A 26735-nucleotide genomic window follows, 5' to 3' on the forward strand; every position below is an offset into this window, starting at 1 on the left:
ATAGAGATATATGAATATACATGGAGCCGGTCAAAACCCCTCAGTAAGCTGCAGTAATGCAAGTCACTCTTCGCAGAGCGGACCCTCGCATAGTCACAGTTTGCGACCCGCAGATTTACTATTGTTGGATTTTTTTTCTCCAATCTTTTTATTTTTTGTTAAAAAAAAGGAAAATGTTTTTTTTTTTTGGGGGGGGGCTACCCCAAAACACTTATTAGCTGTATGTCCCCATTATTTTTTTTTCAGTGGAATTATCATGAGCATAAATTAGTGGGTTTTCACAGTCCCACAGTTCCCTAATGGCAGGGGTCCGCGGTATCGGCATGTGAGTATTGTTATATAAGCTGTCTATACTGTAATGTGTTGCGCCACTATTTGTGTTCAAATTTCCAAATTGACAAGGGAAATTAACAACTTCCAAAAAGAAAAAAAAGTTTAATCTTAACTGTATACACAGAATACACACACACACAATGCTTGAGGCTCTGTGTTTAAGATGACATTTACTGGGGACACTTTAACCTTTTTACGTTTGAAAAGTCAAAGAAAAGCAACTGTGTTTAATCACGGCAAAGCTGGGCAATGAATTACGTTCTGGCTACATTTCCGAGCTGAAATACTCGGAAAATACTTCCAGTATTTTTCTTTGCAGTAATTTATCTAACCATGCTGGTCAGTGCAACCACAATTGCTGCATGATAAACGTCTGACCTGCAAAAAAAGATACATCATGTTGATTATGCCATAAATTTAAATTCCCAAGAACAGTTGGAAATGAGGCTCACATAAACTGGCTGGTTTACTACAAGGGCTCCAAATCACCACTACTCATATACAGTTATTAGCCTCCTAATATAGATAATATATGCATTTATCAGTCCTATGCCAGCATTGTCTTCTATCATTGTTAAGAGGATTGTTTCTACGCTAAGGCAACGTAAAAAAGCAGAAAATCTATATAAGAAATTCGAGTGTGCATGCTAAAGTTACTCAACAAGTGGAAAGGTTTGGGTTGAGGGATGGCCGTAATGGATTCTTTGATTATTAAGAATTCTGTCCAATGATTGGATTGGATTTTAATTGATTAATCAGATTAAGACATAAAAACTCAAACTCATTCAACATTTTGCTGTTGATTGTGTAAGCAAAAAGCGGGGGAAAGGGGGGGGGGTTAAAGGTTAAGGTTAAACATGAGTTTAACCTTAAAAACTAAGTCTTTGTGGAAATAGCTTAGAATAAAGACAGTAGTCTGCACTGATTTTATCAGCTGGATCCAAGCACAACTTTAGATTCTACTCTTGCCAACACTTATAAACTCCTTTGTGTCGAGCTTAAGAGAGTTTGAAAAATAGGAAAGCTGCACCAAAGCGTATGTTGACAAGTGGGCGCGCGGGAGCCTCCCGCAGAGAGACGGCATGTCCCGTGGAGCGCCGCCAGCGGACTTTAATGTCCGGCTCAGCTTACATTTGAGTCATCCGGAACATCATTGCAGAGAAGCTGGATGGCCAGCGAGCAGCTGAGTAACTGACTGGACGCTTAGTCATACGGTCAGTTGACTTTGAGGATTACTCGCGTACGGAAGCTTACTGTGATGTCAGGAGGTTAATTCGTTTCTCCTGTATTCATGGGGCCATGGAAGAAGAAGACGACACAAATGGCCACAGTTTTGCATCCTTTTATTTTTAAAAATATCCATAAAGCGTGGCGTAAATATGATAAGAGCCAGCGACCAACGTGTCGATTCGCCTCTTCCCGCGTAGACAAACCCACCGCACGTAAGTTGTCAAAGAGGCGAGGCTATCTGTAAATCATGAAGAATTGAGTTTTCCTGAGACTTCATTACAATCCCTAAAATAGATAAAAAGCTCACTTTAAATTTGAAAAGGCGTTACATGTTAGGAGGTCCGTCAATCAAAAAAGGTGTTCCTACCATGCTCTAGATTGTTGAAATCAATTATCGTCACAAATGAATATGCCCACACATTCAAGTGATTAAGAATGTGGTGACGTTTTGCTTTTCGTGAAAGTACAGTATCAAAGTGCTCAAATTTGTCAAAGCAATGATGTCTAAAAGGAAGCTGAAATTTCAAGGATGAACATTTTCCTTGGTTACTTTCGACAGTAGCGTTTACAGACTAGTTCCAATTCAGAGTTGCGTGCCTTCAGTGTAGGAGTGCCATGTTGTGCCGGATCGTGCCGAGCGGCACTGAGATCTACTGAAGGCGATGCAACGTTATTCAGAGAGAGACAAAGAAGAGCCCCCGTCCATATAATACCGTACCACATTTTGCCGTTTTAATATACGCCTTTTGTGTGTTGTCGTATGCGCTCTTCGCATGTACCGAATGCCGCTGCTCCCTCTATGTTAAAATAGAACCAACCAACGGTAAATGGGGTTCACTGGGGTAATAATAATGAAATATATTTTATTTTGGGCACCTTTCATGTCACACTGAAGGCCATCCTACAGGATAGAAGAGAAAGGAAAAAAAGAAACAAAATGTATACTTTAGGGGGCATGGGAGAAATGCCTTCCTTATGTCTATCGCTCAAATTCCTCTTGAGGAGAAAAGGCAAGTGGGAGAAAGCAGACCACAGGGGAAGAACAGCAGGCTTATCTTTCCCGACTCCAACTCCCACTGACCCTATGTAGCTCGAACACAATTTACACACTTGAAGCTACAAATCAACCTCTCCCTGCACAACAGTTTGACGCTCACCTTTCAGGACGCCGTGGCTGATGTTGAGGGACTGGCCGAACGGGCAGGGCAAGGCAGAACGAGCCCCGAGAGCGGCCGTGGCTTCCAGGAGCGCTCCGGTCAACAGGGAGCAAACAGATGTCCTCCGACCACATGCGAGATAAAACCTAATAAGACAACCAAAAAAAGAAAGAAAGGTGCAACTCAGAAAGGTGACTGATTAAAAGGGAGTTTTCACTCGTACATACTCACTCATAGGGAGTGCTTAAATGTTTTAGCTCTCCTGCCATAAAAACGAGGAGAGCGTCAAACATAATAACATCGTGCTTTATACAAACTTCAGTGACTTTGATCATTTTTAAACAGGAGTGAGGAATTGCAAACGGAATTCACGGGTTTAAAAAAAATAACATTCAACCACTAAAACTCAATCAGGCCATTTAAGATGTTGTCTGCAAGTAACATGAGATTGTCCGTAATACTGCGCGAGGAACTCATTTACTGCAATAATTACATACAATAGTGTCTTTGGACTGATTAGTTACTACCCGATTTGTCTTCTGGCTGAACGAAGGGATTTTATTTGGGGTGAGGCGTTTATTTGTTCAAGTGGATGGTGCACATGACAGTAAAATTCATATAAAAACGCATTTAAAGGCTGTCGAGTGCATGCCAAAGCAACAGGTGGTACTACAACTTCTATCCCCTAATGAGAAGCCGAAAGAAGGTCATTTTCAAAGGGGAACAACAGTTAGGGCGACCTCATCCTATATATGAATAAAGTTTGGCAACAAACAATTAAACAGAATTTAAAACATTAAAAATACTTTATTTTTTTGCTTCAGTTCAAGCGACATTGTGCTTCTGCTTCTGGTGTGTGCACCATGGCCACCTGGGAGCAATATAATACAGACAGAGATATACATGGAGATGGTCACAGATTGTCCGTAAGCCGTAGTAATATGAGTTGTTCTTCGCAGAGGATAAATAATATATGCCATTGACCATTATTATATTATTTGTCTACATGTGTCGCTCCACGGTCTGTTCCGTTTTGCTTAAAGGGTTATAACGCTGCGACACCGACGCCATGCTTTAGCCTGTTACTCTTATCTCAAGGCCCCACTGACTGTAATATCTATTTCTGCACAGGGAGTGTTTGTGTAGAAAAGTACAAACCTGGGTGGGTAAGAAGATCCCCGGGTGGGATGAGGAAGGGTGATGCGAGCCGGTCCAGGTGGACGACCGCTGACGGGGGGCGGCGGCCAGGAAGAAAGTCGGACGCTGATGCATCCAGGCCGAGGCAGCAGCAGCAGCTTGGCGGGGTGAGTCAGGTTAAGTGCGGCCTCAGCCTGAACATTGTGTGCTACCTGTAGAGGATGACAAGCGTGTCACCTCTTATAAGAACCTGTTATAAAATGCTGTGTGGGTGGGGAGCACCGACGTACAGGCAAGTAGAGAAGAATCAGCATCATAGATGGAAAAGTGGGAGGCAGCAGACAAAAGTAAAAAGGACAAAAACGCAAAGCAGAACATTTGGACCCTTTTGAACACTCATCCATTTTGAGCAATTTTATGCTTCCAACTACGATGGATTAGTTTGGCTCTATACAGTTTCAGTGCACAAAGGAAGGTCCACCACGACTGTATTTCCTAACCTTTATTCAGTCAAGCCCCATATTTTAAATTCGAAAAACGCCCTCAAATAAAAATCCCACAAAAAGATTAGATGGTCAAAAAATTATCTCGAAATCTGGGCCTGTTCAGTTGAAGGCAAAGTTATTATTCTGTTAAAGACGCAGGTTAATTGTACCTTCTGCCATCTAGTGGAGGAGCATTAATTGTTCTGCCTGTCACTACACATAGCTGGCATAGAGCGATGAACAAAGCTGTGGTCAATCATTTTCGGGCAAATTATGTTAAACTTGATACTCTCACCTGATTATCTCACAGTAGTTGGGAATCACTGTATTAAGATATATTTGGATGTGACAAAGAGACAGAGAGATCATCTTGAAGGAAGTCCTCCAAAAAGACTGGAAGCTGTTACAGCTGCAAAGAGGAAACTATATTTGTTTCCATTTTCAGTTCCTGTAGGTCTATTGGATGTGTCCCAAGACTTTTGCCTTCATAGTGTTCAACGGCACTAGCCAAATAAAGAGTCCAACTCTTCTCATACTTTCTGCCCGTATTAAACAAACATAATAGGTCCAACTAGAGGGATGGGTTTCCTGCGAGGGGAGTCGCTTGTACGATCAGATCTGGACCGTCCCATGGGGACATGGGAGCTACCAGGTTGCACGTTTCCAGAGGGCGAGTGCCAGAAAAGTCAGCCACAGTGAGTCTAATTAATATGCCTGTCACATCAAAAAAACCTAAAAAATAAACATAACATTCAGACAAATAGCTTCCATTAGGATGTTTTTCTTATGACCGTCGGAGCGTTGACCTCCAGTCCTCAAGACGCTAGTGAGGATAAGCGGTGTGGAAAATGAATGGATTGACAGAAATAATTCACAAACTCGTGCGTCCTGATTTGACACGTTCGCTATGCGGCTCCTTCTGGTGTGCGCGCCTCGTCTTATATCTGAAGTAGACGGTCGCAACTGTTTCGTAAGCCGCAGTAATATTAGTCGTTGAGGGTAAATATATGTGATATCGTCTGTCTACATGTGTTCCTCCACACATTGTGGTTTCTAGCTCCATTTGTCCCATCTTGTTCATTGGAATTACATCAAACCCGCAAATTGGGATTTTCTTCACACGTTCTACCCATTTCGTGGCCACAATTTAACAAAAGCTATCCCTATGTCATATCTGGGGCTCTATAGAAAGTTGAGGATTTTAAGTAAAACATTGGATTGTGCGTCAAGTGAGTCCATAAATAGTGGACTCACTTGACGGCCATTCTGCCAAAAGGACTTTTTTCCAAGTTTTAACATCAGTCACAGTAGATGAAACTGTCCGCATATTGCTAATGTGCATGCAAACCGACGTGCTATGTTAGCCCTTGTAGCTCTCACTCCGAGTGGACGGGAAACACTAATGGCCAGTGAAAGTAAATTAGAGGCCGCGAGTGGCAGCTGCTCCTTGCCAAAATCCCAACTTCGCCTTGTGATGAAGAGTAAAGGTTATTTTTGAACAAGCAAAACTCATCACATAAGTCTGTTTTTATGTTTCTATGTCTCAAAAGTATTCTCTGTCAATTGACTGTCTGCTGTCGTACTGGAGCAGCTCCTACGACCAGAGACAAATTCCTTGTGTGTTTTTGACATACTTGGCAAATAAAGATAATTCAGATTCTGATAACTCTATATTCAAGGTTTCTACTGATTTATTTTTTTAAAAAGGTAATACAAAAAAATACATTTGAGCCAGCTAGTTTATAAAGCCATTGCATGCCAATTTACACAGCTGGGGCTACATAAGTGTGTAAGTGTTACACTTGTGTAATGTTTATAAACAAGTGCCCTTATTTCTAGTGTGTTAAGAGTGCTATAACGTATCCATACCACAGTGTACCTAAACATACAGTGGTTGAGTTATTTTTACAATGTTAAAATTTTACTTAAAAGTAATCCCCGATTGGCTTTATGATGGTGACAGTTTGATTAGGATGGATCATTTCCATTTCAATGATTTCTTATTGTAAAAATTGGAAATCCACACAAAATAAATAAATAAATAAAAATAGAGGAACGAACTGTGCTCAACCTTGTTTTTTGTTTTTTTTGTGATGTGTTCGGCCACTTAAACTGACAACTGTCCTGCGTGGTCAGATCAAATGTCCTATTTGGAAACTAACTGAGACATGTTCAGAAAGCCGGTGCTTCTCAAAGACGGTGCCTCTAACTACTGCTCCCAAATGCCATTCATAAAGCCATCAATTAAAAATAATCATTTATGCCCTCACCACTTCATTAGTAGCCTACTGTCTGTCCGACTGCGGAACTTTCACTTTTGGGGGTGGGTGAAGTGTCCATTAAGATGCTTTAGAAACCCGTTGGGTTAAATTCTCTGCCCGGCAACAGCCATTCTGGGAAGGGATTAGCAGAGGGCACAGTGGGGCATCGTGCAGATCTACTGAACTTTGAGCTGGAATGTGCACATGCGAAGATGACTGCATACACTTACACTCACGCCCGTGCCGATGTGCACCTCATAGCAGACGTACGCAAAAGAGCGCTCGGAAGTGTCCTCACTGAAACGCAACCACCTACATCTTGACCTCTTGGCTAGGATGAATTGCGGCCCCCCCACAAACACTCCCATAGTCCCTCTCCGTGACACACACACACACACACACACACACACACACACACAGACAAAACACTCACTATTACAAATTTGTTTATGGTATTATCCATATTTATACCTCTCAATTTGTTCAGATGTAACTGCAGAATGTGACTACCAGTACATTATTCGCACGTTTACATGAATCTATCCATCAATCCATCCAAAAACCAGCCTGGCAGCCTTACATAGCCTGGCAATGTAATTAATGTAGTGCAGCACATACAAGCCATCATACGGGAATAGATAAAACACTCCTTCGGAGACCCGTCGACCCCGGTGTCGACCTCTCCCACAAAGCGTACGTTCAAAGCGCTTAGGAGATACATCACTTCTCCCAATAACTACTTTTAGACATGTCATGAAAGGAAGGGTGAAGGTTAGGCCAGCCTGGCGGGAGAGGGGTCGCCATTAAAAGAACTGTTATTCTGGTCAGTGGTCTCAGAGCTGAGGTCATTGCAGAGACGTCAGTCGTAACCTTTTGCTTCTCAGAGGAGGCCATGTACAGTATATGTACATTTCGGCTTTTAACAACACACACTGAACATGGTTATACACTTTTGAAAGGTATTTCATTAAGTTGTGCCGTTGCAACGGTGACGTAGTGGATTTCATGACTAATGCAAGTAATACAGACCCAACTAGCTTGCCACCTAAACATGGATGGATGGATGGATGGATGGATGGATAGGACGGACGGATGATAAACACATTATTTGTCGGAAATAAATAATTTTCAGAAAAATTTAGTGAAATTGGATCATTTCCCACAGCACAGCTGATGATCTTTCGTGGGCACATTTGGTTGGGCATCAGTCAGAGGGAGAGATATTCCTGCCAATGTGCCCACCCAAGGTGGCTTTAAATCAGCAGCAGCTTGTCAATTTCAAAGGGCGCCCGGTATGTTCAGCAGCTTTGGTATTTCAGGATCCAGACGCTTTTAAGCCCACGTTCCTTGGACTGCGTGCGAACTGGGTTAGGAGACATAAACCGAGCGCATGCACCCAAGCAAGTGGCGCAGACATCCATCTATCCATCCATCCATCCATTTTCTGAGCCGCTTCTCCTCACTAGGGTCGCGGGCGTGTTGGAGCCTATCCCAGCTGTCATCGGGCAGGAGGCGGGGTACACCCTGAACTGGTTGCCAGCCAATCGCAGGGCCACATAGAAACAAACAACCATTCGCACTCTCAGTCATGCCTACGGGCAATTTAGATTCTCCAATAAATGCATGTTTTTGGGATGTGGGAGGAAACCGGAGTGCTCGGAGAAAACCCACGCAGGCACGGGGAGAACATGCAAACTCCACCCAGGCGGGGCCGGGGATTGAACCCGGGTCCTCAGAACTGCGAGGCTGACGCTCTAACCAGTCAGTCACCGTGCCGCCTGGCGCAGACATAGCAGTGAAAATGTATTGCGTGCGCCGCAGTCTTACATTCGCATGCATGTGTTTGACCTCGTCTGCTGTTTTGTGAGTGTGTGTGAGTGTGTGTGTGTGTGTCTGTGTGTGTGCGTGTGTGTGTACAAGCGAGGTAATGTTTGCCTGTTGCAGACAGAGCCTGGACTTTCTCATCTAGATTAAAGTTCCACGCTCATGCAAAAAAATAATAATTAAAGTAAATTCAGTATGGGGCTGCAAAACATGCACGTGTATGTTGTGCTGAATAAACTAAATGCTAAGTAGGATTTGGTTTATTTATTGCTTGTACTGGATTCATCCAAAGGCAACTCATCATCCAGTAATTTACAGGCACAGGATAAAAAATAAAAATACATGTACAGTACAGCTTTTTGTCACATAATTATTCTGCATTAAAATTATATGCTCAAATAGCTTTTGTGAAACTTAACCTGCTAGTCTTAATCATGCTGATTGATTTTTGTGAAAGCAAAAGAAACAACAGGAAAACCTTCCTTTTACCAGAATGTCTGTTGAATGAGCACCGCATTCTAACCTGTGAAGCGAGCCATTCATCATGATGTGAAAACAGTCGAAAAATATGCTATGATCGTTGGCTCCCAAATGCAGAGAATTCATAATGCTCTGCTGAATTGCACGAGGAGTTGCTTCTGAAGAGTGAAGCCCCCCCCCCACACACACACACACACAGCCTGACACCTTTTACCGAGCTTGCAGCATCACACTGTGTACACAGTGCGCTGTGCATTTGGGGACACGTGCGACGAGCAGTGGTAAACAATGAGGGGGAAAACTAAAAACTAATAAACAATAGCAAATACTGTTACATCATGCGTAGTTTAAAAAAACAAAAACAGCTTAGTTTAATTAGAGACAATCCCTGCCTTTTTTTATTCGGTACATTTAATGGCACTGAGCGGTCAATTGGTATAAAGGTTATTATGGGAGATGAGGCCAGCGTACCGAGCTTGAAAAAACGATCCTCAAAGTTAACGCAATCAGCGTCTCGGATTTCTAAGACAGTGGTGAACTTGATGGATCTCGTTTGCCCTGGGGGAATAGGAGAAAACTGTTTAGCTTTAATAAAGGGAGAGGCAAGTAACACTTGGAGGAAGAACAATGGGGGGGGGGGAAGTGTTATTTCAGATTTTTTTTTTAAAAAGTGCTATTATTAGGAGATTCATAATTTTACGAGAAGAAAAAAGTCAAAAAAAATTGCATTATTCATTGTCATAATATTATTGTACTGCTATGATTAAAATAATTAAGTACATTTTACGCGACTACATTTTTACTATGACGTAATTGTAATTTTACGAGTAATGATTTATGGGGGTAAAAAGTGGCGCACTTTAGAAATAAGTAGTAACATTAGACGAAACTAAATTGTGATTGAAAGAGAGTATGAGCAATACTATTATACCATGTGCACAGAGAGGGATTTTCACACACACACACACACACACACAAATCACTTTTTGCAATAATTTCAAAACTGTCTCTATGACCTGACAGTAGTACAGGCGTAAAATGGTATGTGTGTGGGGGCGGGGGGGGGCAATCAGCCCTCTGTGGCGCCATCTAGTCATCCAACCACCACACCCAAGGGAAAAACAACCAATCGTCAGACAGAAGGCATGACTAGCCAAGTGTCAATCATTTTAATTCTGACCTGTTACCGTTACCCCAGAAAATTGAAAACTCACCCTTTTGTGATTAATAAATGGCAGGTCTCCTACATTTCTCAAAATTAACACTATATTCTCATAAAATTAAAACTTTCTTGTATATTATTGGAGTATTACCATTTCTTTAATGCTAACCAAGGAGTGACCAGAAAGTGTGAACAGAAGGCCACGTTGAGGCCCAAAACAAGCTGGAAGTCATTACCCACATGAGCAGCCAGTGGGATCCTTTCACACCACACTCCACTATATTTGCATTTCTCATGATGTCATATTACGCGGGGCTGTGATGTCATCACACAGGACGCCGCTATGACAGTCCCACACTAGCAGCACGGATGTTCTTCCATTCTTCATGTAAGAAGGTTCGAGAAAATGTAAAGTCGTGTGTACAAAATACTCCTAATGACATCACAATGTCCGGCGACTTTTCATAGATCTCCATCCATCGTTTTTCATTCAAAAGCAGACCCGTTCAGATTCATACTCAACCATTTCGCTCAATAAATCTTTGCGACAACAATGAGCTCAATAGGGAGGTCACATTAAAAACTCATGAATGAAAAGATGAGACTGCGAGAACTAGTAGAAAACTATTACTTACAGTTCCTTAGAAACTACCGATACCTTTGAGGACTGCTCCATCCGAAATTCCCGCGTTGTCTGCGAGAGCTTGCAAAAGGGAGAAAGTAGCAGAGAAAAAAAAAGGGGGGCACAGGAGAGCGGGAGTGACGGAGAAAGAGTGGGAGTGAGGGCTCTCTACATCAACAAAGCTAGCGAAAGGAGAGAGAGAAGAGAGAGACAGAAAGAGGAGGGAATCAAATGAATGTGAGGGACAACGCGAGGGGAGAGAGAGAAAGAAAAAAAGAGAGGCAGATATCTGTGCCTAAGAGAGGGTAACCCCCATATTAGGTTATAAGGCAACGCGCAGGCAAGATGCTATCGGTCAGCGCACTCTAAACACATCAAGACGGAGGGGGGGAGACGCTGGTACTGAACGTCGTGTCTCAATCGATCCTCCTCCTGCGTCTGTACACGATGTGTCCGACAAAACTCATCAGTAACCTTGCAGTGTTGTCATAGCGACAGACGGGGACCCCGACTCCAAGGCGACTGTCTGTCATCCAAAACGGGAAAAACTGCAATTCCCCTTGAAAATGTGACGTCGTTACGATCCAGACGTTTGGGGATATTGATTGCTTTTGTGAGGGGAAGCATCAATAAAAACAAAAAAATACCAACGTCCTTGCTAAATAGTGTTTTTTTTTCTTTATGTGAAGATTCTTAGTCATCTGCAGAAGTTGAATCGAGGCAACTGTAAGATTCTTGTCTGGTGAATTTTGTTTTGTTTTGTGTTTTTTACCGGTTTTGCAAAAACATTCAAATATGATTTAGGCAAGTACACTAATAATTCACAACCGAAAATCTCATTTTTGTTCCATGAAACTACCAACCTAATTAATTCTCTTCATTTCATAGCGTTTTCTGTGCTTACTCATTTATGTCAAGATTATTATTATTATTTTTTTTGCCCAATCAAATGTCAGCCATTACAATATGTCTTAATCTAATCTGCCCAGAAACAGTAGTGCTGCTAACTTCAACTACATTACCAACGGGACTACTACTTTAACCAGTCAGATTTCAAATTCGTCCTCACAGGGCCAGAGTGCCGGCCCTCGATGACATCAACATTAATCTGTCCTCTGATTGGTTGGTCAGAGCAAAACTTGTCACAGCCAATTTTGACGAGCAAAACACATTTGGTGCTCACCATGGACAGGTTTCTCATTTTTCTGTGCACTTCTCATGTGTCTCCAGTAGGTGGCGCCATAGGATTCCTTTCCATTTGTCACTTCCTCAGCCCAAGCAGGCTCAATTATGTTTTATGTCACATTATGCAGCAGGATTTCAGGAAAATACACTTGATAGAAAAAACTTTTGCAAGGCATCCTGAAATGATTGCACAGTCTAATGAGATCCAATAAAAGAGTTGCATCAAAAATGTTATCTTTGCAACGATAGTAAAGCTCAGTTTTGACTAACACAACGTTCCAGAACGTGTGACACAGCACTTGTATTGGATACATAGCGCCCTAATTCCTCACGATCCAATAAGGCCTGTTTCAAATCTGCATGCTGTACAAAACCCTGACGTCACACTCTGAACATTTTGCTTCAATTTGGGTTAAACCCTCACTGGCTGACCTCTCGCGTCACAGGTGCAAGTGTTAGCAAGGGGACAGGCTATTTTTACATCAATTGTGCGATTCATCGAGCGCACCTGGAATAGCAACAGTTACATGCGCTTATTTAATCCACTTCTGTGTGAGCCCCGGTAATCCAAATTGAGCCGGCAGGTGTTGGCGGAGGTGGTGGGATACCCTCAGAATCAGCCCCGGTGCTAAAATACGATTATCTGTACATCGCTGGGGGTGAGAGGAAACCTTGACTGTTTTTAAGTATAAAATGTGTCAGAGTTGATCCATTTCGGTGTGCGGACGGAACGGAAAGACTGCATTTTCTGTTTAGATAAGATTCCATTCAACTCTGTGCCTTTGTATACTGATCAAAGTACATCGCCGTGGCAATTATCCAATGCCACTTGGCCGTAACGTAGCACACCAGGGGTATTTTGTCCATTTTTTATCATTGTATTCAAGTCTTGCTAAGCTTCCTCTTGATAGGCCCAGATTTGTCACAAAGTAATATACTGAGTAGATTTAGACGAGATCCTCATGTTTTTTTCAGTGCATAAACCATCTGTGGCCTTTTTTGCCTGGTGGTGTGCCGTGACATTTTGCCAAATATCAAATTGAAATCACTGCGCGAGACAATCTAAGAAAGTGTCACCGAGATGCGAGACGCCTGACTTAACAGCGCATGCACACATTTCCACCCAATGAAACGGGAAAAACGCACCCACATGCGGTTTTGACACCCCGATGTCACCCCATGTGCTTCAACCAACACAAACTCCGCATACCGTTTGAGAGCATAGCAACAGTTAACGGCGCAGCGCTCCCTGCAAATGCCACTTAATTCTGTGTTAAGTCGACATCTGATGAAACAAGAGTGTGTTTTGCACACAAATACTGTATAAACCCCATCATCACACAAACACGCTAATCTGCGGCTAAGCCACAACACGCAGCCGAGTGAGAAAGTGGCCTGCTCGGCACATTCCTTTGTAGTGGAACAACACAGTGAGAGAATAAAGGAATGATAACGGTCACGAGGCATGCCCCTAAACTCCTATCAATTTTACGGAAATAGCCAAGTAGTTTTTGCATAGTTATTTTGCCAACTAACAATATCTTATTTGCAAGTAAGCGATGTTTTTATGAGCTCTCTTTACGAGTAAACCTTTTGCAGGCTCGGGTGCGAATGGAACATATTCAGACAAACAACAATTAGTCGCTGAGTCAATATTTACTGACAATATCCCAAAGCAAGTCAAGCACCATTTGTCAATAAAGAGCTGGCTGTCATAACGCTTTCAGTAATAATAATTGAGATTTGTAAAGCAGTGTAAACTTGTCAAAGTTACTAATATTCATACCAATCACAGACAGGAGGGGAAATCTGAAATGGGTTTTGATACTGAAACAATTTATGTCAACATCCTAAAACGCTATGCGAGTGACAACAAAAAAAAAAAAAAAAAAAAAGTTGCACTGTGACAATACTGATAAACTCCTCCACTATATCTTCCCTTCCGACAGGAAATGATGTAAACAGTTCGGACTGCATGTCAAACTCTATTTACTTAGCTTTTATGTATTTGCACACACACAAAAAAATGGAAAACCATCTTGTGCACGTGCACATAATAACTGAACTGCACTCCCAGGCATGGTTATTTTGTCAAGGAAACGCAATGAAAATGTTATGAATGCCTGTTTCTGTGTATCAACATTTATTCCTATTTCTTGATAATAATAATAATCTCAGCGTGATCTTAATATGCTCCAAACTTCTGTGACATTAGTCGTCCGTGAGAAAGCACACGTTTTATTGACTTTCCCAGGACATAGATTGATAGCAACGCGGCAACATTACGGCCCGAGTCCGCTTGCGATGAGACGCGCTGAGGAGTAAACAAGTGTCCCTCGAGGACACGCTCTATTCCTGTATCTCCGACCTTGTGTCATCTGTAATAAGGCAAGCGTAATTACACAGACGTCTCCCTGCTATGCCTCACTGCCACGCAACGTGCGCAGTCACTTACCGCTCATCCAGACGCACTTTGGTTTCAATTGAAAGGATTCAACAGGGCTCTAATCGGTAGAATCCGCAAGCGAAAGCAAAAAAAAATAATTTTTAAATCCTGCACCAGGTTTGTGTCTGTGTTTGTGTCTGTGTGTGTCTGTGTCTGAGTGCTTCGCTGCAACAACACAGTGGTGGAATACTTCCCCTTTGTCCGTTTGACTTCCCTGGCACTTAACAGAAAAAGCTATTTGAGAAATAAAGGTGCAGTGAATGTAGATAATGACCATGTATAGTACAATAGAACTTACAGTCAAATGAGGTTTGCGGACATTTCAAGATAAATCCGCCTGTGAAGTCTCATCAAAAAAAAAAAAAAAAAACAGCATCATCCATGAATGGAAACCTTGCATACTTTATATCGACAGTAAATGACATGGACTCTATGGCAACAGTGAAAGGGTTGTAATAAACACGGTGTCACATACAAGCAAGCTAAAAAAGGTCTTAGATGGTCCTCTCTGAAGCTTGGGCAACAGGAGCTTCTAATGTAATTTTATTTTTGGTCGCCATTCCTTCATTCACGGTTCAATCTTTGAATGTTAGGTTCAGAAAGAAGAAACTAAGCTCTTAGCTTAGCGCCCCCGACGAGGTAACTTCTTTGTACTTGTAAAAGCGATTGTCGCATGCTTCACTGTAATTTGTTTTGATCTCGGAACTGATTGTGTTGCTTTGTACTTTTCACAGAATTAAATAACTGCACAAGGTGTTGCATAATTTGCCGATGAAGTGACGCACACGTCTGGAAATATCTTGCCTGTTGATTGAGCTGCAATGACAGCAATTTGTCACCAAAGTTCAAAAGAAAAGAAGAAAAGAAAAAAAAAGCGTGGGCACAAATACTTCACAGTGGTTGACTTCCTTTCACACTTGCATGACAAAAGTGAAATGCGTCGCGTCTTCAGGCAAACTCCCAAGCTCTCAAACTCTTCGTCTCCGCTTCCCCATGCTCGTCATCAAAGTTCAACAGTGTTTATACGGTTTATTTTTAAGGAGGGTTCAAACTTATTTTTACACTTGTTGACAGTTAAGATGTTAAAAATGTTACTTAAAACATTGCCTGTGCGGTTTAATAAAGGTTTGGCCTGAAAACAGATTCAATTCCTGTTATTTCCCATGGGGCAAAAATCTATTCCAAATAAAAAACAAATATAGATATTTATGATTTTCCAACACTACTTTTGCAACTTATGTTAGTTAGGCTTACACGTCCTGTTTTCCCTCAAACTGCCCTCATCTCGTGACTTTTATTCCAGTAAGGGCTTTCTTGCTACTTTTTCCACCACTCAGATGTAATTTTCTTTCTCTCACTTCAGTGTCGCTCCTCTCTGTCTTGCTCCCTGCTCATATTCCCCCCCCCCCCCCCATATAATTCTGTATTCTTTGGCTGGCGTCATTAGTTGTAGCAAGAAACACGCAGGGGCTTGCGGGATAGCCCAGAAAAAGTGTGCGACAGAGCCGTACGTGCTTTCGCACAGGGAAAGTGTGAAAATGTAGAGTTCAGTGAAGCTAAGGATTAATTACCCTCAATTAGAGGTTGCTTCTTTAAAGAATTGGGCAATATGGGTGTTATACTGCTTCATTTCTGATATGATGATGATACCACACGCACATGTTTTAAAAACGACAGCACTCCCATCATTGACTGCTGCTCATTGTGAGTAAGTGGCGATGTCTAGCAGGAGTAGCTCATCTGGTGTTTTGACAAGGGGGAAGTGCTGGCAACTCCCACTTATTTGAAAGGGTGCATTAAAGCCGCTCCGTATTCCTGCAACTGCAAAGGCCTCGTAAAAAACACTCGGCCAAAGTCAGAAACCGCACTCCTGGCGACGCGCGAGCGTCCCGCCCCGGGCCCCTCACCTCCCAACGCGAGTAACCTTAGACAGTGTCGGCCTCTGTTGCGGTAGTCCGCCGCGTGTACGAACAAAGCCGCAGAAATAAAAATGCAAAAGTCAAGAGGCGCATGCAAAGCTGTCATACACCGCCTCTTTGTGTTTGAGGACCGGCAGAGATGTGGAGGAGAAATACAGAAAAGAGCGTGACTGTGCCTAGAAACTTGAACAGCAGAATTTTGCCCCAGCAGATACCAATAGAAGCCAATCAACGTGCCAATTAAAGCCCCTGCAAATTGAAAATATGGCTTCTAAATTTGACGTGGCAGAGAAGAGTGTTGTTCAAATTCATCAAGCATCTCAATTATACCAACACATAATTACATTTGAGCCATGAAAATATATTTCTTGAAATTCTCCAGTGGCTTTGCCACGCCGCCGCAGTGAGGCGCTCACGCTAAAGCGCGAAGCTTCTGTCCACACGCTGACAGTCAAGTCTGACTTTTTTTTTAAAATAAATTATCGCCCCCTCCTTCCGTTTTTTTTTTTTTTTTTTTTTTTTTTTTTTGCGCGATGTACACGCACTCACGGTCGACAACGAAGGGCTCTAAATGAAGGAAGATGCATTTTGGGGGTGTAGGCAAGGCTAGCTGGCTCGCTAGCTTACTGCATGTCGCAACTGCGCCAGATAACCGCTGATACAAATGAAGGTACTCAAGTTGCTGTATAGTGGGAAAGGGTGGACTCATGCCGGACTCCAAAGTGCGTCCAGCGGGAAAATAAATAAAAATCAGGAAACTTGAAATCATGAAAACCAGTGTCACGCACAATTGAGTATGACATAATTCTCAGTCTTTGCTCATGTTTTCATCAGTTATCTTCAAACATGTGTAATGCATTTGGAAACAAATCTCAGAAATCACTTGACATGGTCTATAAACTGAATTGGCACATTCAAGTTCGACTAGATGGCTAAAAATGGTGGTTGGTTACACGCAAGCAGTCGTGAAAATATGCGCGCCACAGTTTGGGAATCCCTGACCGAGAACATTAAAGTTCTCAGGCATCTCGTCTCATTCTCCTTTGCCTTCCCTTCAATTTTTGTGGCTTTTCCATCATGCCGACTCTGCTCAGTGCAATTGCACACGCGCACATACGCTTAGACGCGGACAGAGGACTCAGTCATTGGGCCTGTCAGTAATATGGGGAGCAGAACTAACCAGGGAATAAATCACTTTTCCGCAGCCTGAACAAAGAGCCAGTGTGTGTGCGCGCGTGTTGGTCTATTAACATACTTCTACAAAACATTATTCATCTTTAATGCATCACAGGCTTCACTTTTCAATCCAAATAGGAGAAAGCAGGAGGGCTTAAAAATCAACCGAGAGGTAAATAAGTGGAACCGCAGCCATCGAGAGAGAAATGCGGAGAAATGAGAAATTTGAGAGGAAAACCTCTTCCAAACCGACGCCTTATCGTCAGTGGAAATTTCACATCACTTCGAAAACACGTCAAGGATAAGCCCATCATAAGTCCAAGAAAAGTGGCGGTGATGCAACACCATGAAGGCCGGGGAGTTCTCACGGAAACGTACTTCCGAGTCTCATTAATAGGCAACTTAATGAACCTTGGGTGCATGCTTTTTGATGCACCGTCATAAAGTTGCAGGGGGCGTCAGTGTCAAATGTCTGTACTTTTCACCGTTGGGTGATTTTCCAGCCTGAGCACCGCAAGAACATCAAAAGTATGAATGCAAAACACATGAACGATACACGTGCCAGGACCAACAAGCTTTATGAGCAGTTGGTGCAACAACAGAGCCTCTGTTTCTTTCCCAATCATCCTTTGCTTTACCAAAACATCAACGAGTACTGTATCTCGGCTTTACCTTGTGCATCTTGGCCCAGACAAAGCGCAGCACCCCTTTGCAGACTTGGAGTTCTTCTCCCACACGGCGCGTCAGGATCGGCAGGATATCTTTCTTGCTAGGTTGCCAGGTCAGACAGCAGACCACCTCCTCCCGGGCCTCCTCCGAGATGCGTCCCGAGGGCAGCGTCCGGACGATCGCTCTGGTTCCAGTGCACACCGACTTGGTCACCTTACAGAACGACAAATGATTCTTCTGAGCAACGTCTGTGGAGATTCAAAGTAGTCCAGGTCATGGTAGTCCACAAAGGTTGAATCGAGGCACCCTACTGATGACTACACCTCAGGAGAGACACCCACCGAGGCTCCACACCTACAAATTTAGAACTGAAGAAATCTTTTGGATTAAAGGTGAAACGTCTTCAACAAACAAGAACACTAGAGTTGCCTCGAATCAACTATTACGGATTCTTCTCAGAGTTCAGCAGAAACTAGAAATTGCATTTCCCAAATTGTGTGTGAATGCTGGAGAGACGCAGCAAATAATAATAAATGACACTATTACTTGTGGTTAGAAGCAAAAGCAAAAACTGCAGCTTCTCAAGAAAAGCATTCAAAACCATTTGGCCGAAAACAACCAAATTGGCACTCATGCTGGTTCTGATGTCATACCATAGCAATCCTCACATACTATTCAAATACGGTTTTTAGGATTACGCTTAACGCTTGTCTCCCAGAATTCATGCGATACTCATAACACACAAGAGCAAAAATGTGACAGCTCATCTCCCAGAAGACATGCAATTCACGTGAAAGGACATTCCAAAAATCAAGCCAGTACCTTTTGATTATTCTTAAAGAACCGTCTCACCAGGACCGTGGAACGCTCCTTACGGTGCCTGACAAATTCTGAGTTATCCAAGACGTCGTCTTCGGCCCCCTCATTACCGCTGCTGCCCCCACTGCAGCTGCCTCTTCTCCCTTCTGAGGACAACCTCTCGTCACGCATCAGGGCCGGCGTCATGGATTCGAAGAATTTCTCCACGGAACAAGTGTTTCTGTCGAGCCGCTCTAAGCTGGAGAAGCCGTCTTTGAGATGGTGATGGTGGACGTGTCCATTGCACCGATGCTGCCGGTGGGTGGGCACGGGGGAGCTGTAGGGGGAGGACACCAGCGAGTTGGGTACACTGGAGGGACTGCGCCAGGAGGAGCAGCATGGTGATGTCTGGAGGTAGAAAACATTCAAACGGATAGATCAGAAGCGCCGTGTTTCATTGTCACTGAAGCTGTTTCCACCATACAGATCCAAATCGATCAGCTTAGTATGATAAGCATTTCTTTTTAAAATTTGAATCATCAAAAGGAGGTTTCTCGTCACACTTCCTTTGGGATACTACCCATGATGGTACGTTACAGTACAGGAGGAACTAAACTAGGGATGATCATTTGACTACACTTCCCTGTTCCACTATGGAGGAAATTAAGAAATTATTAGTTGTTGTTTTTTTTTTTTTAATGCAATGGGAGAATCTCAGAATATTGTGAACTTTTCAGTGCCAGAGCTGTATTGAGAAGACTGAATACCGCTCGGGGAAATGTTTTTAATCATTAAATCTTTGCCTCTGTAAAGCACTTTCGATTTTCCTTGCGTATGAATGGATCTCGCTCAGCTCAGGGTTTGCTGTTCCTAACCATGCAGCTTGGTGTAAGTAGCCTTTGCTACCTTGGGGAAATCCAGCGTCGACACGGGCAGGCTGGAGCGCCGGAGATGGCGGCGGTTCCGCCAGTAGACGCGACTGAGCGACGGACTGTGAGCGGGGCTTGCGCAGAGGCTCGAGCTTGGGCAGGACGGGGAACTGTGGCAAGAGTCGAGGCGGGTGAAGCAACGGGTGCCGCCAGTTCTGCCTTCATTCACACCCTCGCTTATTAAGTCCAGCTGGCTGAAAGATCCTTCAGAACCTCTCGCAGGCTTTGAGGTTTTTCCTTCGATTTGTTTGCCAAGCAGTCGCTCTGGATAAAGCTTCATCTCTGGGCTGTACTCAAAAGAGCGATATTCTGTGTCCAAATTGGTCTCATTCTCACTGTCACACGACAACTTCTTGTAATAAAGGCGAGCCGGGTTACTCCGCCGTTTTGGCAGCCACAAGTGGTCCGGGTGCTGGCGGACTTCCTGGCTGTCGTTTGAGCATCTAGTTTCTCTGCTGGGCCTGACCGCGGAGGATGGAGGTGTAGCGTGCTTGTCCGAGACGATCTGATTCTCTTCGGTGGCCATTGTGTCTGCGGACGGGTCGCACCACTTTGCCTCTTGTTTTAGTCCTGAAAAGACAAAACAATTTAGTGATGATGGCAATCGAGACATCTAATCAGACAGATTCAGAAGTCAGCTTGTTGTCAGTTATTTATCTGAAACATTTCCACTCTATAACCTATATTCTATAACTCATATTTGTTCCTCCAAAATATGTGCACAACTCTATTGCCAAAACTGCAGAAGCAAATTAGTTCCATTCCAATTATTGACTCCATAAAGCACCAAAAGGAAATTAACTCTGCAGGTTTATATGTACGGATGGAGCATGCTTGTATGCACTGATCTTGCTGGGCTTAGTGAGAAATGAACTCTTCATACAAAAGTGATAGAGCTAATATGTCACTGATTACATTTAATACTCACACATATAATCAGATGAATCCAAACCAGGTCATAACACACAAAAGTCGTCCTTCTTCCTTTACATTTGACAGTGCGCCATGGTGGGGATAATTCATTCCTGGTCCAATAATAACCCAATGAAGTGTCCGATGTCCTCCTGAATGGCTAAGACAGCTTCAAGTGTGCGTTGTTGTGGAAACAGAAGCTTGTGCAGCTGCACAAGCCGCCTGATAGCGAAAAGCGGAGGTGACCCGGGAGGCCCGAGGAATTTCCCTGACAGTACAGTTCACAGTCGCAGCTTACAAGGCCAAGCGTGCGCTCGGTCCCGACATGTAGCTCTGGAGCAGTTATTCATTGCAGGTCCTGAGGGGGAAACAAAAGGAGCACAAAATCAGCAGTTATCAATCATGATAGTATTTGTAGAATAAGTTAGTTGACATATGGAGTCAACTCTCTTGGCTATAAACAGTCTCCTGTTATTTTTGTGTCTGTGAGAGAGAAAAGCCTCAAAAAAGATCATTCTTCATCATACCGGGATCATTTTCGACAAGTCAATGCATTGTGAGAGCACTTCCTGACAAAGTTGGAAGCACAGACTGCCCACATGCATTTGAGATGCGTACGAAGATGAAGAATTAAGATTCATGTACTAATTGTTTAGGAGTGTTCCTTGTGTATCCAAACTCCACCATGTGACAGTGACACCTTTGTTGTCTGTCAATTATGACATCTAAGGCTCAATGAAAAATGCATGTGGGAGGATGTGTCTGAAGTCTGTTGTATGATACTTGACATTCCCCTAATCCCTATTTGGATACGGTCCAGCCTTTTGATGTTTAAAAAAAAAAAAAAAAGAGACAAGAGGAAACACAAACGGGCAGTCGAATGAAAGCAGGTATGCGGAGTTCGGAGAGGAAGTAAATATCTCAAATGTGGGATATTTTCAAAGCCACATCCACCAGGCACAAGTGCACCATTCACAACAGGGCAGTGAACTCTACTTTACTGAGTCTCTTGAACTGACTTGACAGCCTCTGATGATTTAAGACAAGCCAAAAAGTCCCCCGAAACAAATTAACACCTAATAAAAAAAAGTTTGGATTGACTGTTTCAGTTTCATCATCTGGAAAGGAAGTGTAACACGTGGGAGTGTCTTTTTGCCTGCGGCGACACTTCCAGTCAACCGATCAACCCACTACAACAGGAATTTTGGACTGACTGGAATGACAGACTGACGAAGACCTTTATCTCTGACAGGCTTGCCCCCTTAAGCTACTTAAAATTACTTCGATCCAGCTCGTCAGCAAGGACTCACTCACGATACATGTGATCCATATCATGCATCACAGTGAACAGGTCCGACCAGATCTGGTGGTTATGAAAGGCGTATGTGGCTATGAGAACAGAGATTTCAAATACAGGTACCGCACTAGCTTTTGACATAACTGAACCTGTGTGTGCATAGCTCATATTCTCACTGGAAGTGAGTTCATGCAGCCTGAGCACAGGCAAGCCTGAGCAATGTGTGCCAAACCAGGAATTAGCGGAGCTCCGGCTTCAGTTTATGGCTTTTCGAGAGTTGTCACATCAGCGGCGAAGTCCTTCGAGGGCACAAAACATGTTTAGGTATAAACAAGTTCAAATATGGGTTAGAGCGCCAGCATTAAAAGAACCTCTAAATGATTGACAGCTATGTTTGCTGTCAGGCTAAAGACCAATTTGCACCGACAGGGTTCAGAGGTCAAAGGTAAGTACTTTGAAGATGAGTTTTGACGCATTTCTACCACCTTACAGCTATTGTAAATTCGAGTAAAGAAAAATTACAGAAGGTTTTGCGTACAGAAGTGTGGCTAATATCTCACGTAGCTGAATGATGTCACCCAAATATTAAAGTAACCTCTCAGAATGCTGATCCTAATTTGTGGGCCGTTCAGTCTGTAGCCAACGGCAACTATAAAGACACACTGTAGTCAAAATTTCTCTAAGAAGTGAATAAATCACAATAGTTAAGACGTTAACAGAACATAGTAGAGTTATACCTCTAGCTAAAACCACCACAGCAAAGAATTGGTCTCCCTTTTGTTATCAGCTCAACGGTGACCTAAAGCAAACAAAGCAAACGACTCCTTCCAGGAAAAATCTCCGCCTCGAGCCAAGAGTGCAGACAAACACACAGAAAACACACAAAATCAGGTCACATGATGTGATAGGTGCACTGACCAAGAAACCACTACAATCCATTCTGCTTAATGTGATGAATTTAAATGCAACTTTTGTGCCTATTGACGACGATGGGATAACTAGTCCTCCACTTAACTAACGGTAGATCAAGGTTACGTTACTTGCGTCCCTACGTGGACAGGGATTGAGATGGTTCAGCTGGACTAAAAGGATGATTTTCTAACAAATGGGCCTGAAACGATTAATCGAGTAACTAGAATAATTCGATTCCAAAAAAAAAAGTTGAAGCAGAATCTCTGCCTCAAAGCCCACAGTGATTATTTTCCCCACACAGACGACTGTTATTGCCAACTCACGCATCAATTCATGTAGCAATACGCTGGCGCGACGGCGAGCCAGGAGGAAACGGTGTGTCTTTTTTATAAAAAAAAAAAAAAAAAAAAGGAGATCAAGTGCAATTTGTCTACTGAAAAGCAGAACTAACATATCACAACAGCATATGTACGATGGCTATCGCAAGATATCGATGTTAGCTAATTGAATATACCTTCACCTCGCATGCACATTTTGTCAATTAAATTTTTATCCCATTAATCAATGGGAGTAATAATACCCTAAATATATTCGATAGCTGCAGCCCGACTATCAAAGCACACAGTGCAACATCTCTCGTGTTACATCCATCCAAGTCTTACGCTACCACATAGAGAGCTCCATATAAACGTAGCGACCACACCACATAACGTCACTGATGCAATAAATCTAATATATATAACGCAGTTCCACAGAGTGTACGTGAGTTCATTGGGCTGCGAGCTGACATAGTGCTTGGAGGCGGTCCGAAATCATTGTTTTTCTCTACAAGAGAAGGCCTTCACGCTCACATAAAAAGCCTTTTTTCTCGTGTTCATTCATGTGCAACATCTCCCAATTCATCCAAATGATGAGTCACCCACCGCCTGGTATGTTGTGATTAGGCGTGACCTTGTATCCAGCAGGGGAAGTAATACCCTACAAGTGGAATAAAAAAAATTAAATATAAAAACTGCACAGATGGGGGTTAGCCTGCACGGCCTAATAAAACAAGTCTAAATACTTCAGGTCAGAAAGAGCGGGATTCCACTTGTCTATTGTGTAATGGGAGGGGGGCGGGGGGGTCACGGACCAAAAAAAAGAAAAAAAAAGGCTTGAGAGGCTACAAAAGAGGGACGCTTCAACTTGTATCGCATAAACTGAACAGTAAACATCAAAATTAAAAGGTCAATAGACCATCAAATATGCATTTTAAGCAGTAAGCAGAAAGAGTCCTTTGCAAGATTTTAGGGAAAACAGTGGGTCAGTTTCATTTAAAACTAAGATCGGATTAGTTTTGATGAATCCACCACCTTTGTCTGTGACACTGGAGGAGGCAAGAGGGGTCCATCGAGAAAAAAAAGAAAAAAAGAGAGAAGCATCATATGACCACAATAGGATCACATTCCGTAACACTGGTTTCTGTTACTATTCAAATGTTAGCATTACCTGTTACGATTGCATATAGCCCTCAATCACTGCTCAATGCTTTTTTTTTTTTCTTTCTTCAAATAGTGAAGTTAAAGTAAAAATTGATCGGTATATTAATTTAAGGCTTAATAACAACAACAACAAATCAACAACAAACTGAAAGAAATAAGATATGATCCGCTGATACACTGAGTCAAATTAGATAGTATTTTCTCAAATTGTGGTCCGGTTTAATATGGCCAATGAGAGCGTAGACTTGAATACTTGAACACTAGCGAGGACATTACAGCTCGTTCTAACTAGCGGTGGTAGGCTGCATTAAGTTAGCGAACATCGATAGCTTGTGTTGGCAATCATAGACGGTATGTTGCGGTACGTTAATGAGTTCACTTTATCATCTTTTTTAAGTGTGAAATGATCACAAACCTCGGACATTGCCTTTTCCCGACGCCAACCTATTTCGACACGGAATGGCGCGTGAGTCCGCAGCAACATTCATGGAAAAATAATCACTGCGAAGCTTCGAGGGAGAGATTTTGCCTTGACTTTTTTTTGTAATCGAATTATTCCAGCTATTTGATTAATCGTTTCAACCCAGTTTATTCAAAGTAGGGACAGTCATTTGCCGAGACTTCCATTGATCGGCTGTAGATAAAACGACCAATCGATTCATCAATTCACTGTTAGTCTCTGAAAGTTCTGAACTACTGTTTTAATGCTAGTGCAGTATTCTGCAACAATAACGCTGCCGGAAGGAGTTACCATAGTGGAGATCCGCATGGATGGAGCTCAACTTCCCATAGCTGACGTCACGTTCTTCTTTAGACCGCAAATTAGTTGAGACTTGTTTCAATGGACAATGCACCTGCGGCACGGCATCTATTAGAGCGGAGGCCATTAGCAGAGGAAATACGGTTAATAGGCTTTTATTGCTGAATTTGCATGAGAGAAATGTCAATCGCATTTAGATGCCGCGCCTTCTGGTCTCTGGAGCTTTTTACTTCATCACGGTTGTTGTTGTTTTTTGTTTTTTTCAGTCAGTAAATTCCTTCAGACCCATAGGACTCGGCAGGATACTTATTCATTTCAATTACCGGACTTTGCTTAATCAAGGAACTGGTCACGAGGCAAGCTTGTAAAGACACGTGAGTCTTTGCAATCAGCAAAAAAAGTTTTAAGAATTTACAATGATACGACAACAGCGGCAGAGGAAGAGGAGGGCGGCGGGGAGATGAAACAACAACCTGTAATGTGCTGCAGGTTGTCTTCCACTGACAACGCCGAGCGCTGCAAACACAGGCGACTTTTCATGGGAACAGCGCATATGGCTTGGATTAGCGGGCAGGGCAGAAAGAGACGCCAGTGGAAAGAGAGCGAGGCGCTGTGCGTGTGTACAGTGACAAAGGGAAAAGGCTGACTGCGGTTTCACTGCGATTGAAGGCTAGTGTGTGAACATGTTTGCAAGAGCTGAGTAAAAGAAGAAGGCCAAGGGATGGGAGGGTGTCACAACTTTTGTGGATTTCATCATCTACGGTCCATAAGATCATCAAAAGGTTCAGAGAATCTGGAGAAATCACTGCATGTAAGCGGCAAGGACCGTAGATGATGAACCCCCTAAATTCCTTGCGATTGTACGTTGAGGAACATCGTCCTTAAACTGTTCGACTATTTTCTCACGCACTTGTTCACAAGGAGGAGAACCTCGCCCCATCTTTGCTTGTGACTGACTGAGCAATTCAGGGGAGCTCCTTTTCTACCCAATCATGGCGCCCACCTGTTCCCAATGAGCCTGTTCACCGGTGGGATGTTCCAAACGGGTGTTTGATGAGCATTCCTCAACTTTTTTGCCACCTGCCTCAGCTTTTTTGGAGCGTGTTGCAGTCATACAATTCTAAGCGAATGATTATTTGCTAAAAACAATCAAGTTTATCAGTTTGAACATTAAATATCATGTCTTTGTAGTGTATTCAATTAAATATAGGTTGAACATGATTTGCAAATCATTGTATTCTGTTATTATTTATGTTTAACACAACGTCCCAATTTCATTGGAATTGGCGTTGTAAAAGCTTTCATCACATCAAGAGACAACATTTACCAGCTAAAGTCGCACAAATCGTCAGGGTTTGCACGGGGGATGCGGTTATTGAATATTTTTTGAATCGACTATTCCACCAAATACGCCATCGATTTAACTGAATAAAAATGCATTTTGCATTTAAAAAAAAAAAAAAAAAATTAGTCATTTTGTCCATTTGGGCTTGCCATCCTCAAATTCTACTATAGAATCAGTGACCGAATGTATAGAACTTTAAAAGGCGGGGTCTGGCC

General features: G+C 42.8%; 1 protein-coding gene across 4 annotated transcripts in view; it reads right to left on the reverse strand.

Moving 5' to 3' along the window:
• Window positions 1–26735, reverse strand: part of plce1 (phospholipase C, epsilon 1) — a 58727-nt gene that overhangs the window by 30258 nt on the left and 1734 nt on the right. For 3 of the 4 annotated variants that reach the window (XM_061706145.1, XM_061706143.1, XM_061706146.1), the window contains exons 2-7: window positions 20742–21083; window positions 19791–20383; window positions 18909–19292; window positions 18090–18299; window positions 3879–4069; window positions 2721–2866 (exon numbers count right to left, since the gene is read on the reverse strand). In XM_061706145.1, coding sequence (XP_061562129.1) covers window positions 2721–2866; window positions 3879–4069; window positions 18090–18299; window positions 18909–19292; window positions 19791–20339 — 1480 coding nt within the window. In that variant the 5' untranslated portion in view covers window positions 20340–20383; window positions 20742–21083. Of the gene's footprint in view, window positions 1–2720; window positions 2867–3878; window positions 4070–18089; window positions 18300–18908; window positions 19293–19790; window positions 20384–20741; window positions 21084–25166; window positions 25225–26735 lie in introns of those variants that run through there. The other variant, XM_061706144.1, reaches the window with a different exon arrangement.

Source organism: Phycodurus eques, chromosome 19 (genome assembly GCF_024500275.1).
Source record: "Phycodurus eques isolate BA_2022a chromosome 19, UOR_Pequ_1.1, whole genome shotgun sequence".
Classification (NCBI taxonomy): domain Eukaryota; kingdom Metazoa; phylum Chordata; class Actinopteri; order Syngnathiformes; family Syngnathidae; genus Phycodurus; species Phycodurus eques.